Source organism: Grammomys surdaster, unplaced genomic scaffold (assembly GCF_004785775.1).
Source record: "Grammomys surdaster isolate TR1022 unplaced genomic scaffold, NIH_TR_1.0 126398, whole genome shotgun sequence".
NCBI lineage: Eukaryota > Metazoa > Chordata > Mammalia > Rodentia > Muridae > Grammomys > Grammomys surdaster.
In genome coordinates, this window is record NW_021621192.1 from 2,161,822 (window position 1) to 2,174,695 (window position 12,874).

General features: G+C 37.3%; 1 protein-coding gene across 1 annotated transcript; it reads left to right on the forward strand.

Moving 5' to 3' along the window:
• The first annotated feature begins 8,693 nt into the window (after positions 1–8,693).
• LOC114614692 (DNA repair protein SWI5 homolog) lies at positions 8,694–9,399 on the forward strand. The gene has a single exon (XM_028760327.1). It carries the CDS (start codon positions 8,875–8,877, stop codon positions 9,142–9,144), a length of 270 nt encoding a protein of 89 aa, XP_028616160.1. The 5' UTR covers positions 8,694–8,874; the 3' UTR covers positions 9,145–9,399.
• The last annotated feature ends 3,475 nt before the right edge of the window (positions 9,400–12,874 follow it).

The window sequence follows — 12,874 nt, forward strand, 5'->3', positions numbered from 1 at the left end:
AGCATAGACTAAATTTATGATGTGGAGGTTGAGAAGTTAGTATGATAAGACCCACGAATTAAGAAAGCAGTGAATGAAAAGATTTGCATTCATTAAAACTATGTTTGATACGATGCTATAAATTCAAAAGAAGTCAAAAAAGCATTTTTACATATTTAGCGTATGTAACCAATATAGATTTTTGTATTTAGAGTATATCAATTATTGTAAATAAATGAGAAAAAGAATCTATAAGGAGAAAAGACAATCTATGAGAGCAAGATGCCAGGAGGAAGAGAGATGCCTGAATGGCCAGTAAAATTGAAGTAGAGTGTTAACCCCCAGAGTTACTTTGAAAGTTAAAACCATATGTATATTCAAATGACCTATGTTTTGAAATGCAGCAACCCAAAACTGTTAAAGCATGGCAAAACTATAGGTTTATAAAGTTACTGAGTCATGACAGTTCTTTGTATATTATTAGTTCTTTACCTTTTGAGGTTATAATATCATTATGTCACTTGCCCCTTCCCAGCTGTCTTTCAAATTCATGGCCTATTTTTCATTAATTGTTACATACATGCTTATGTATACAACATATCCATAATAATAACATTATGCAAACTGAGACATGTCAGCAATGTTAAAGTCACTCTGGATGAAATTCAATTGTAGTTAGTAAATTGCAATTTGACATATCTTCTTTTCTGTTGCTACTATAACAAATTCCTATAATCAGACTTAGAACAGTACATTTGTAAGCTTTCAGCTGTAGAAATCACAAGCTCATCATGTTCTCATTGGCTTATCTACCAGAGGACATTGTCTTCTGGAGATGAATGAATCTGTTTCCCATGCCCCCAGCTTCACATTCCTTTATAGAAGATTCTGTTCTCTTCAAAACAAGTAACAGTGGTAAAAACTTTTTAGATCCTATTGTTCTGACCATCTATCTATTCTGCCTTCAATTTCAATGTCAAGGCCTCATGATCGTATTGGTATTTCGTGAATAAACTGAGGGGTCTCTGCTGTGAAGCTTTTTGTTTTTACATCTCCAAAGTCTGTCTAACTCATCCCAAGAATGGCTTCGGAGAGCTGTTATTCTATTTATTACATATGCAAACTCTCTTTGAATTTGTAACTCTAATTCTCAGGTCTCTAGGGACTAAATGTGGTTGAAGAAACACTCACACATATATTCACTAGAAACAATATGTATATTCTGAAACATACTTAAGTTGTTAGTATCCATAGAAAAATGGATACATATTATTACATCGATACAACACAATGGTGCTTAGAGTTTAGGTCAATCTTAAACACAGTGTGGACCAAAATAAGAATGAATAGTATTTATGTATAGATGCAAAATGGTAGGCAGGTACATAACTTTGCAAATGTATACTTCTAGAACAGAGCTACTTGTACTAACAGGGAAATGTTTGATAGATTGCTACTATCTTGGTGAAATGGGGCATAACAAGAGAAAGAAATCCACTGAAGGCAAAATGTTTATACTTGCTAAAGCTAGAGAGGTTACATGATGTCTGGTTTTTGGTTCTTCTTTTAATCAACTTGATGCAAGCTACAGTTGTCTCAGAAGAGAAAGTCAATTGAGAAAAAACCTCCATCAGATTACCTGTAGGTGAATCTGTAGGGCATCTTTTTGATTAACAATTGATGTGGAAAGCCTATCACACTAGGAATTGTCCCATTACTGGGTAGGTAGTATATAAGAATTATATAAGAAAACAGACTGAGGAATACTAGAGCAGCCAGGAAGCAGTGCCTTCTACTTCAGTTCCTGCCTCCAGGTTCTTTCCCTGTTTAAGTACCTGCCCTGTCTTCCCTTAGTGATGGACTGTTACCTGGGATTATAAACCAAACAAACCATTTCCATCCATAAGATTCCTTTTGTTTTGGTGTTTCACATCAATAGAAACTCTAAGGCAAATGGATTCTTCTTAAAATAGTTTGTGTTTTTTGTATACATTATGTATTTTAAAGTAGGAATTGGTAGACTTGGGAGTCAGGACATTAGATTGATTGCTGGTATCCTATGACAGTGCAAAAGCTAAAAAGATAAAAATAAGAGATTAAGTTTAGATTAGCTAGGATTTTCAAAAAGGTTTTATAGATGGAAAACTCATAGAACCCAAGATTCTAATCTTGGCTTTGTCTTTGTCTAGATCAGAAACTTTGGGCAAATTATTTACATTAGCAGATCCTATTCCTGCGTCTCATTGCAAGCTTGCTGGATCAAAACATCATTAGCCTATTGGAATTATAACATCATTTAATGTCATAGGTCCTATTAATGTTATTGTATTTATTACTATAATGGAATCTACAAAATTTGTCTCCATAAAAGTGGCAATCACATCCAAGGACCTTCACACCTGCATGCTGTAACATTTTACTTAAAACAGCAAACACCCAGGGACTGGAGAGACAGCTCAGTGGTTAAGACCACTGACTGCTCTTCCAGAGGTCCTGAGTTCAATTCCCAGCAACCACATGGTGGCTTACAACCATCTGTAATGGGATCTGATGCCCTCTTCTGGTGTGTCTGAAAATAGCAACAGTGGATTCACATACATAAATTAAATAAATAAATCTTAAACAAACAAACAAACAGCAAACACCTAATCCTGGGGTCTGATAGCTGGGCTAGAGCCTAGAGCCTAGAGTAGGATGGTGGAAAGCAACTTACATCAAGTTTTGCAGTGCGATTGAATTTTGAGGTCTTTGTCCTTTTGATAGCTCCATCGGACCACGTTGAGCTTCTCATCTGTTTGATCTCCTTGGAGAACATGCCCAGTGGTGAGTTGCAACAGTACATTTTCAGAATACGTATTCTCCCCTCCCCCCCAAAAAAAAGGCTACTTAATATGGTAGAGTTACAGTAACTGCCTGTCCTAATTTAGGAACAGTGTTAGACCATGGGTAAATGTTTCCTGGCAAAATGATATGGCCATACAAATCCAAGCTGTGTGGAGCAATCTCCTTGCCCATGTCAAAGTGGGCCCTTGTCTGCAGACTGTTGAAAGCATTCCCTTCACCAACCCAGTGCCACCTCAAACATGCTTCTCTTGTCCCATGTACAAAATCAACTCTAGGACTGCCCGTGTTTTGTACTTTGGCTCATTATTTCAGACACTGCTTGGCATGCCTTTGAGAGAAATGTCTTCCTCAATAAGAACAAGCCACTTACTTACTTCTGATGACATGAATTCTTGAGTGCTACTTTGACTAGGACATGCATTGCCTAAGGCTGGGTTCCTTGGCCCTCGATTTCTCAGCCTTGCTTTCATGTTCTAGTTAGTCAACTTCGGAACAGCCAAAAATTGTCTTAAGCCAAGTTCTTCTGAACAAAAAAAGCACTCAGAAGTCTTGTTTGCTTCAAGTTAGTAGAAGACTCTAGCCGGATATTGGACCCATCAAGTAACTTTAATAACTAAGAGGGGGACATATTTGACTCTAGTTTTCATTTCTTGTATTGCTAGAACTATGTTTTTTAAAGCCATGCCTATGTGGAATTTTTATATACTTTCCTTAAATGCTATTTGGTTTTATTTTTGTGTGTGCATATGTGGCAAAAACTTCATGGTGTGCATTATAATCCTGTTTACACTTCTAAAGATCCACCAAAGTGGCTCCTCAATGGGTATGTCATAATTCTGTATCAAAGAAGACAGGGCCCCCCCCCATTTCCTTCTCCCTATCTCCTCCTGCTCTCTTATTCACTTCCCCATATATTCTTTGCGATTTTGACATTGGACTCATGGATTTCTTTCTAAGTCCTTATAAGTCCATGTGAGCAATTCATGCAATCCCATGGGTATTCAAGTTCCTGTAGTTTGCATGTATGATCAGTACCCCTTGCAGTTGGTCATTTTCTGCATTATCTATCACACGTTTCTCAGCAACTGTCACTCACCTGAGTTCCTCAGTCCTTTCATAGTTTCTAATTTTCCTGGTTTACTTATTCATGAATATTTTCCACCCTTTGGGATTCTTCGGTTTGTTGACTTTTCTATTTTCCTCTTCTTTGTATTACCTCTGTTCTCTATTTGTAATCAAGATTAGGTGATCCAGGAATGAATTTGGTAATATCATGAAGTAGCTTTCCCCTTTCTCAGAAAGCTGAAATATTATATCAAATCATTTATCTACTTTGAAAAATCAGTCCCTGTGATAAATAAGGCAATCACAAACCTTATCTCTTTCTCAGGTCAACTTTTCCTTTTACATTCATCAAAGATTATTTAAAAGTTCCTTTTCAATTATTACTATGGTATAAATGAAATCTTAACTCCCTAAATTGACAGAATGATGCCTAATTCACAAAGTGATGGTATTTAAACACAGTGTCTTTGGAGGGTAATTAGACCAGAAGGAAGGAATTTGCATGAATTTTTTTTACCAGGTATGGTTACTTTTTCAATTATATGAGCTTGTAGTTCAATAGCATCATTTAGGAAGAAGCAGGCCTTTACCAGACACTGGACCTGATTGGCACCTTCATCTTGGATTTCTATGTCTCTAGAACTAAGTAGTGATTTATGTTGTCATAAACTATTCAGATTAGAGAATCTTTGTTTCAGTAGGCCATATGAACATGACGATCTTCAATTTCATGACTTCTTTCCCAACCTGATTGTGATTATTTACTTTTTTACCTGATATTACATTAAGCTGTACAAACAAAATCAAAGTACACATGAAAATAGAGAATTAAATTCCTGACTACCCTACCACAAGTCTTCCTGTGCTTGCATGTATATTCTGTCTTCAGTCTGCTATTCTGAGAAATAGTTTACTTTTCTGAATAATGGCTTTTAGCCATCTAGACTCTAAGTTCCTAAGCCCTCTGCTTTCACTGGAATCTTCCATTTTCCCTATTTTTGATTCTCTGTGACAACTTTATATTAGATCTTTATGACCACCACCATGGCCACCACCACCATCACCACTATCATTGTCACCTAGTTTTCCAACCTTTCTAATCAGTTCTCATCTCATTAGGATTGAGCATTTTGAATGTCTCTATCTATGAGTGATAAGATTTATCAGTGATTAGTGATTTATTCAATTGTCTTTTCCTTACCAGTTTATAGAATTTATTTGTGGATTCTAAGTGTAAACCTATTGTCAGTTGAACCCCAAAATAAGCGTTATTAGTTTTCAGCTTGCCTTTTAGATTTATTTATACGGTTTATTGTCATCCAAGAGTTTTATTTGATTGAAATCAAATGTAATAGATTCTTTCTTTAATGTTATGTGGAATTTGTGTGTGTGTGTATTTTGAACATATATATATATATATATTCTGAATATATTATTATATTCAGATATGATGTTAAATATCAATATTTTTCCAGACACATCCATGTTACTTTTTACACAAGGTTTTAAAGTCACTTAAGGTAGTTTTAGAAAGTAATTTATAAAAATATATTTATAGGGGGCTGGAGAGTTAAGAGCATTGACTACGATTCCAGAGGTTCTGAGTTCAATTCCTAGCAACCATATATATGGTGGCTCACAACCATATGTAATGGGATTCAATGCCTTCTTCTGGCATGTGTGAAGACAGCGACAGTGTACTCATGTACATAAAGTAAATAAATCTTTAAAAACACAAAGCAAAAAACCAAAAATATATTTATAAATAAATACATACATTTTGATTTCCTTTTCATAGTTTTGCTATCATGGTAGTACAACATTTTTGTAGATCTTGATATTTGGAATGCATATCCTTCTTCTATTTTACTTATTTTTCACATTTTTTATCTTTTATTTTTGGTTATTTTGTTTATTTAAATTTCAAATATTATCCCTCCTCCCAGTTTGCCCCCCTGAAAACTCCCCACTCCACCATCTCCCCCTGCCTCCACGAGGGTGCTTCCCCACCCAACCACCCACTCCCACCCCACCACCGTTTCATTCCCCTATGCTGGGGCATCAAGCCTTCACAGGACCTAGGGCCTCCCCTCCCATTGATGCCAAACAAGGCCATCATATGCTGGATTCATGACTCCTCAGCTGGAGTCATGGGTCCCTCCATATGGATTCTTTGGTTGGTAGTTTAGTCACTGGGAGCTCGGTGGGGTGGGGGGGTCCTGATTGGTTGACATTGCTGTTCCTCCATGGAGTTGCAAACCCCTTTAGCTCCTCCAGTCCTTCCCCCAACTCCTCCATTGGGGTTCCAGTGCTCAGTCTGATGTTTGGCTGCAAGCATCTGTATCTGCATCCATAAGGCTTTACCTTAGAATCCTTGCCTTACTGTCTCACTGAAGTTCAGAAAAATTGCCAAGGTGCAACATCTTCACTAGATCTTTTTTAAAAAAATTATACTGAATGAAAACTGTTTAATTGCATTATGGCTAAGATTAGTAAAAGAGTGAATTTGGCTTCCTAAATTTCAGATGGTCTATACCAGTGACTCTTGAGCTTCCTAATGCTGTGATTTCTTAATACAGTTCCTTAAGCTGAGGTAATCCCCAACCACAAAATTATTTCAGTGCTACTTCATAACTATAATTTTGCTATTGTTATGAATTGCATATTGTAAATATTTGATAAGCTGGATACCTGATATGTGACCTCTGTGAAAGGATCACAACCCACAGGTTGAGAACCAGTGCTCTATATTGTTTTTCTAACTCTCTGTGCTTTGGTTTTAATGATTTCTTGCCATTTCTTCAAGTTTTAGTACAGTTTCTACACTGTGGAGTCTACTGCTTGTCTATCAAAAAAGTCATCACGACTTTCTCTTCTAGAGTCTTTATCTTGTTACCGTTTGAATCTTTTAGTTGATTCCTTATGGGCTTGCTAGACTGCGCTAGCCTCTGAGTTGGAGAGATCATGCCTTTCCCTCAGTGGAGTTTGAGATGCACTGGAATATCTGAACATCCGCTTTATGCTTTGCTTCATTTATCAGTTGTCCAAAGCAGGAGGAACAACTTTCTCTCTTAGTGTCCATCTGTCACTTCTGAATCAGTAAAAAGTTGTTTCTTTGTAGCTGCTGTGTATTTCTCTGAATTAAGGAAATCCACTCTGAGTGGTGGCCTGGCTACAATCAATCTCCTTAAGGCAGAGCAGTATATTGGTCCAGAAATCCAGGGACGGAAAGAGAGTAGAGGGAAGAGCTATATCCAGTCCTTGTGTACCACTCTTACATATTTGATGAAGGGAAGAGCTAGGGATTACATCTGGATTTTCTCTGTGTCTGGTTGCCCACAGGGTCTGATCCATCATTTTAACCCATAGGTGACTACTTGAAATTTGGAAACATTTATCCTAAAGCTTATTTATGATTGATTCCTCCTTATTCACTTCTGTGGATAAAGCTGAGGTAAGTTCTTTATTTAAATTTAGTTACAAAATTTAGTTATTTTAATTTAGTTTACTTAGCCTCAGCTTTATGCTTTGATTTAAATCATGATTTTGTAACTTTGTCAGCTTTTATTGTCTGAGTAGAACTTTACTTGTCTTAAAGTAAATACATCCCCTGTGCTGATATGTTTGAGGCTCTTTCCCAATTTCTCTTCTAATAGTTTCAGTGTATCTGGTTTTATGTGGAGGTCCTTGATCACTTGGACTTAAGCTTTGTACAGGGAGGTAAGAATGGGTGGATTTGTGTTCTACTACATACAGACCACCATGTAGGCCAGCACCATTTGTTGAATTTGCTGTCTTTTTTTCCACTGATTGGTTTTAACTTCTTTGTCAAAGATCAAATGACCATTGGTGTGCTGGTTCATTTCTGGGTCTTCAATTCTATTCCACTGATCTACCTGTCTGTCTCTGTAAAAATATCATGCGGTTTATCAATATTGCTCTGTAGTAGAGCTTGTAGTCAGGGATGGTGATTCCTCCAGATGTTCTTTTATTGTTGAGAATGTTTTTTGCTATACTGGGTTTTTTGTTCTTCGAAATGAATTTGAGAATTGCTCTTTCTACCTCTGTGAAGAACTGAGTTGGAATTTTGATGGGAATTGCGTTGAGCATGGGAAATCTTTCCATCTTCTGAGATCTTCAATTTTTTTCTTCAGAGACTTTAAGTTCTTGTCATACAGATCTTTCACTTGCTTGGTTACATTCACACCAAGATATTTTATATTATTGTGACTATTGTAAAGGATGTCATTTCCCTAATTTCTTTCTCAGACTGCCAAGAAGTGCTTGCAGACAGAAGCCTTATATAGCTGTCTCCTGAGAGGCTCTGCCAGAGCCTTACTGATACAGATGAGGATGCTTGCAGCCAACCATCAGACTGAGCACAGGGACCTCAATTGAGGACTTAGGGGAAGAACTGAAGGAGCTGAACCCCATATGGGGTTTGCAACCCCATAGGAAGAACAATATCAACCAACCAGAACCCTCTAGAGCTCCCAGGAACCACTAATTCCCAGTGTAGGGGAATGCTAGGGCAGAGAGGCAGGAGTGGGTGTGTGGTTGGGTGGTGGAGCACCCTCAGAGAAGCAGGTGGTGGAGGGAGAAATAGGAAGTATGTGGAGGGGAAACCAGGAAGGGGGATAACATTTGAAATGTAAATAAATAAAATAACCAATAAAAAAAACTATGAAAAAAATCAGAAATTTTCTTTACTCAAAAAGTCAAGACAAGTTCATTTTATATCAAAGCATGTTACATAAAATGTTTTATTTAGAGCTCGGTGCGTGCGCAGCCGGGCGTGAGGCGGTTGGTGGTCTCTGTCGTCGATTTCTAGTTCCTTGAAGCGGCCGTTTAAGCCCGACCCTAGACCCTTCAGAGTTTAAGACCACCCCGCTCCGGGTGCCCCGGACCTTAGGGTTCAGGAGGGGTGAGTCAGAATTCAGCCGAATTTACCATGGCGGCTACCGATCACCGCAACGCCCATTCCCCATGATCGATGAGGGGGATGATGTCACCGAGGAGACCTTGAGCTCTGACATTCAGAAACTGAAGGAGAAGCAGGACATGCTGGACAAGGAGATCTCCCAATTAACGGCAGAGGGCTACCGTGTGATTGAGCTGGAGCAGCATATCTCCCTCCTCCATGAGTACAATGATATCAAGGATGTGTCACAGATGCTGCTGGGCAAGCTGGCTGTGACTCGAGGCGTTACCACCAAGGAGTTATATCCAGATTTTGATCTAAACCTGAATGACTGAGCAGCTTCTTGGAGATTTTTATCTACAGCCCATGGGGACAGGAGGATGGAGGCATAAAAGGAAGAGAGCCCAGACAGTATATTCATGTGGTTTCCAGATTTAAAAAAAAATGCCGGAAGCCCCCCAAAGTTTGGGTTGGGTCCTAAAGAAGAGGGGTACTGGGAGGGGTGGGTATTGGCAGTGCTAAGGTTCCTAAACATACTTGTGAATGGATGTGTGTGGTTGTCCCTTTTGTTAATAAACATATGAACAGTTAAAAAAAAAATGTTTTATTTATTTGGTGGGAAAGGTTTTACCTTGGCAGTGTAAAGGTTGTGATTTTCCTTCCCTGTGGACTCTCCAATCTATTGTACAGAACATGAAGACAGCTCTCCTCACAGGTCATACTTATTTATGATGTGAAGTGGTCACAGGCAAGACTTTTTTGTTCTGTATTTTTTTTTTGATCCTCTTAATTTCTGCTAGTTTCAATAAACCAAAATTTTATTTCTTGGTTTCTAATTTTAGTGTTTAGGTCAGCATCCTTGCTTTGTCTTTGATATTAACACTTTCTTAAGTTGGCAGTTTGTTTTAGTCAAATGCTATTCTTGCAAAGCTATTTTTTTAAATGAAGGAAGCACAGTTTTGTTTTTTTTTTATTTTAAATAGAGAATGGAAAAAGATGTGGATGATCCTCAAAGTCATTGTAGGACAGAAGAACTTAGAATCTCTTTGAAAACATGTTTTCCACCGTCCAAAGACTATTCCCACTTGCTTTCTTTTGTTCTCCTCATCCCATTATTACATTCTTTCAGCCAGACAGGCATTGATCTCTCCTGTTCTAGAATATGAACTTTTCTTAAATGATCAGTTCATGACATTGGCGTAATCCAATGGAATGTGTAATAGATTAGTTTAACTGAAAATGTTTTCTGCTTTTACACAGGAGTCATCGAGTATGAACTTGAAATCACAGCTGACTTCATAGGGAAGAACTATTCAACAAACTGTGGAATTCAACTCAGTCAGTGGGGCTGCGGCAAGTATCAGTACGTCTAAATAGTTCTCTGTATTGGAATGTGTTTTTTAGACAAATATAAGAAAACATGAAAGAAGAAATTTATTTCACTTAAGAGCATAGGTTTAAGGTGTAAGTATGTGTATGTGTTGGGGGTGGGATGCTGGAGAGATGGCTCTGCCATTAAAACCACTTGTTATTCTTTTACAGGATCCAGATTTGGTTCCTAGCACTTACATGATTGCTCACAACCACCATAACGCAAGTTCCAGAGGATCTGGCTGCCATTTTGACCTCTATGGGCACCAGGTACACATATGGTACACATGCATACACTGGTAAAATACTCTCACACATAAAATGAAACAAATAATTCTAAAACATAGAAAGGCAGTGTATGTTTCTTCAAGTATGGATTTTAAAGTTTGTCACATGGTGTTGGTGAGAGCTGTGTTAGAAGCCATCATGATTCTCTGGCCCAGATAGTTTCCCACCTGTGATCTTGTGCACTGGGCTCAGTCCACCCTCTGGTCACACACAGACTTTATTTGGTTTCAAAGTTGATCTGTTCTCAGAAAGAGCAAAGACCATAATTAAAACTAATCCTGACTCCAGTAGAAAGCCATTTGTATATGACTTGATTTTTTAAATTGATGCAAAAATTGTGTGTGTGTGTGTGTGTGTGTGTGTTTGATAGCAGGTGGTGTAATATTCAAATCATAGTTCGCATATCTCTGAGATATTTTTTTATTCCATTGTGGTGAAAACTTCCAGAAAATTCAAAATCCTTTCTCTTTGTTCCTTTGAATTGTACAGTGCACTGTCCCCTTCTGTAGTTATTCAGATAAACACCAGAACAGAAGAACATTTCTCCTTAGAAAAAACAGCCTTAAAATTTCTATTTAAGAATAGCATAAAGGGATTAAATATCATTATGGCATTTTCTAACAAACTGTGTTCTAGTCTATTTTCCTCTACACTCATCTTCTGTGTTTCCTGTAACATTCCTCTGGTCTCTGTGACCCCGTGTCTCCATTCACATCACCTGTGTTCTTTACCCCTTACCCTTCCTCAGTATCTTTTTTGTTTAAACCCTCTCTTGGTCTCCTTTTCTGTTTTTAAGGCTGTATCCACATTTACAAACTTAGTTCATATTTGCTTATGAGAGATAACATGTGCCTTTTGTTTTTGTGGTTGGATCACCTAGCTTAATATTGAACTTTCCCGATCTGTCCATTTCTCTATTATTATCATGATTTTGTTTTTCTTTACTCCTAAATAATACTCCACTGTGTATATGCACTGCATTTTTGTTATTCATTTACATGTTGGTGGACAGCAGGATACTTCAATATTTTTGCAATTGTGAGTAGAAAAACTACTTTGATCAAATTCACTAGTATGCTTTTTGGCTGTAGAATTGATACCATTGATATCCAGTTATAGAAAGGTATGTATTGATGCCCACCATTTTGTTGATTTTGTCATGTTGGCTTTTTCATTTTTCTCTCTTAATCATTCTCCGGGGGTTGGGTGTTACTTAATCTTTCTTTTGGCTTCATGATTAAAATTTTTCTCAGTCTGAACATCCCTCCAACTATCTCCTGTAGAGCTGTCTTGGTGGTCATCAGTACCTTTCATTTATTTTTGTTCTAGAAAAAGATTTTTTTTCCTAGAACTGTCATTGTTGATTGTGGTAGTCTGGGTTGGAAGTTATTGTCTTTCAGAGCTTGGAATGCATCAACCCAAGGCCTTGTGGGTTTAAAACTTTTGTTTGGATAATCTCTTATTATTCTGTTGGGCCCATATTTATATGTGACTTGTGCCATTTCCAAGGTACTTTCTTTGTTCTCTAAATTTAATGGTTTAGTTATCCTATGACAGGGGAGGTTATTTTCTCTTTTGATTGTTTGCTATCTCAACTGCTTCCTGTATCTGGGTTCATATCTCTTCCTACCTCTATAAATTTTTCTGTCATGACTCCCTTTTATTGTATTTCATTTTGCTTAGTTTTATCTAAATTTTTCACACAATATTTTTTTATTCTCAAATTGTTTTCTATGCTTTTAAAAAGAGATTCTGCTTATTATATTTCTAAAACTCACAGATTTGATCTTTTCAGTGTCATATACCTCTTAGAATTCTGACTGTTACCTTAATACTTCTTGTTTCTCCTTCTCCCCCTCCTAATCCTTTGTCCTCTAATCCTCTTTGTCCTCCTCCTCTTCCTCTCTTCCTCATTTCTTATTAGCCCTCCTCCTCTTTGTCATCTTATTATTATTAGATTATTATAGTTCCTTTTTCTTTTCCAACACAGATATTCTGTTTCCTGTTTGATTAATTTTGTTGCTGAGAGTTTTCACAAATTTTATTTGATCTTTTATTTTCACCATTTCAGATGGGGTTTCCTTCAGTGTTTCTATTCGACTGAATTCCTGTTTTATGTCACGTATCACCATCCTCATTTCACTGAGCTGTTTATTTGTTGAAATACAGGGACCTAGACTACTGCTTCAGTGTGTATGGAAATGCAACCTCCCCATCATTTATTAAACAGACTCTATTTCCTGTGCACATTCTTGATAGCTTTGTCCAAAACCAATTGATTATAGGTGGTTGAGTTTATTTCTAGACTCTCAATTCTAATCCATAGTCTCTATGTTTGGATTTTGTTCATATGCTACTTTGCTTACTGTAGATTCGTAGTATGTTTTGAAGTCAAGTAATACAATC

What these genes read in the sequence shown, in the direction of transcription:
- LOC114614692 (XM_028760327.1), top strand. Translation starts at nt 8,875, where the DNA reads ATGATCGATGAGGGGGATGATGTCACCGAGGAGACCTTGAGCTCTGAC.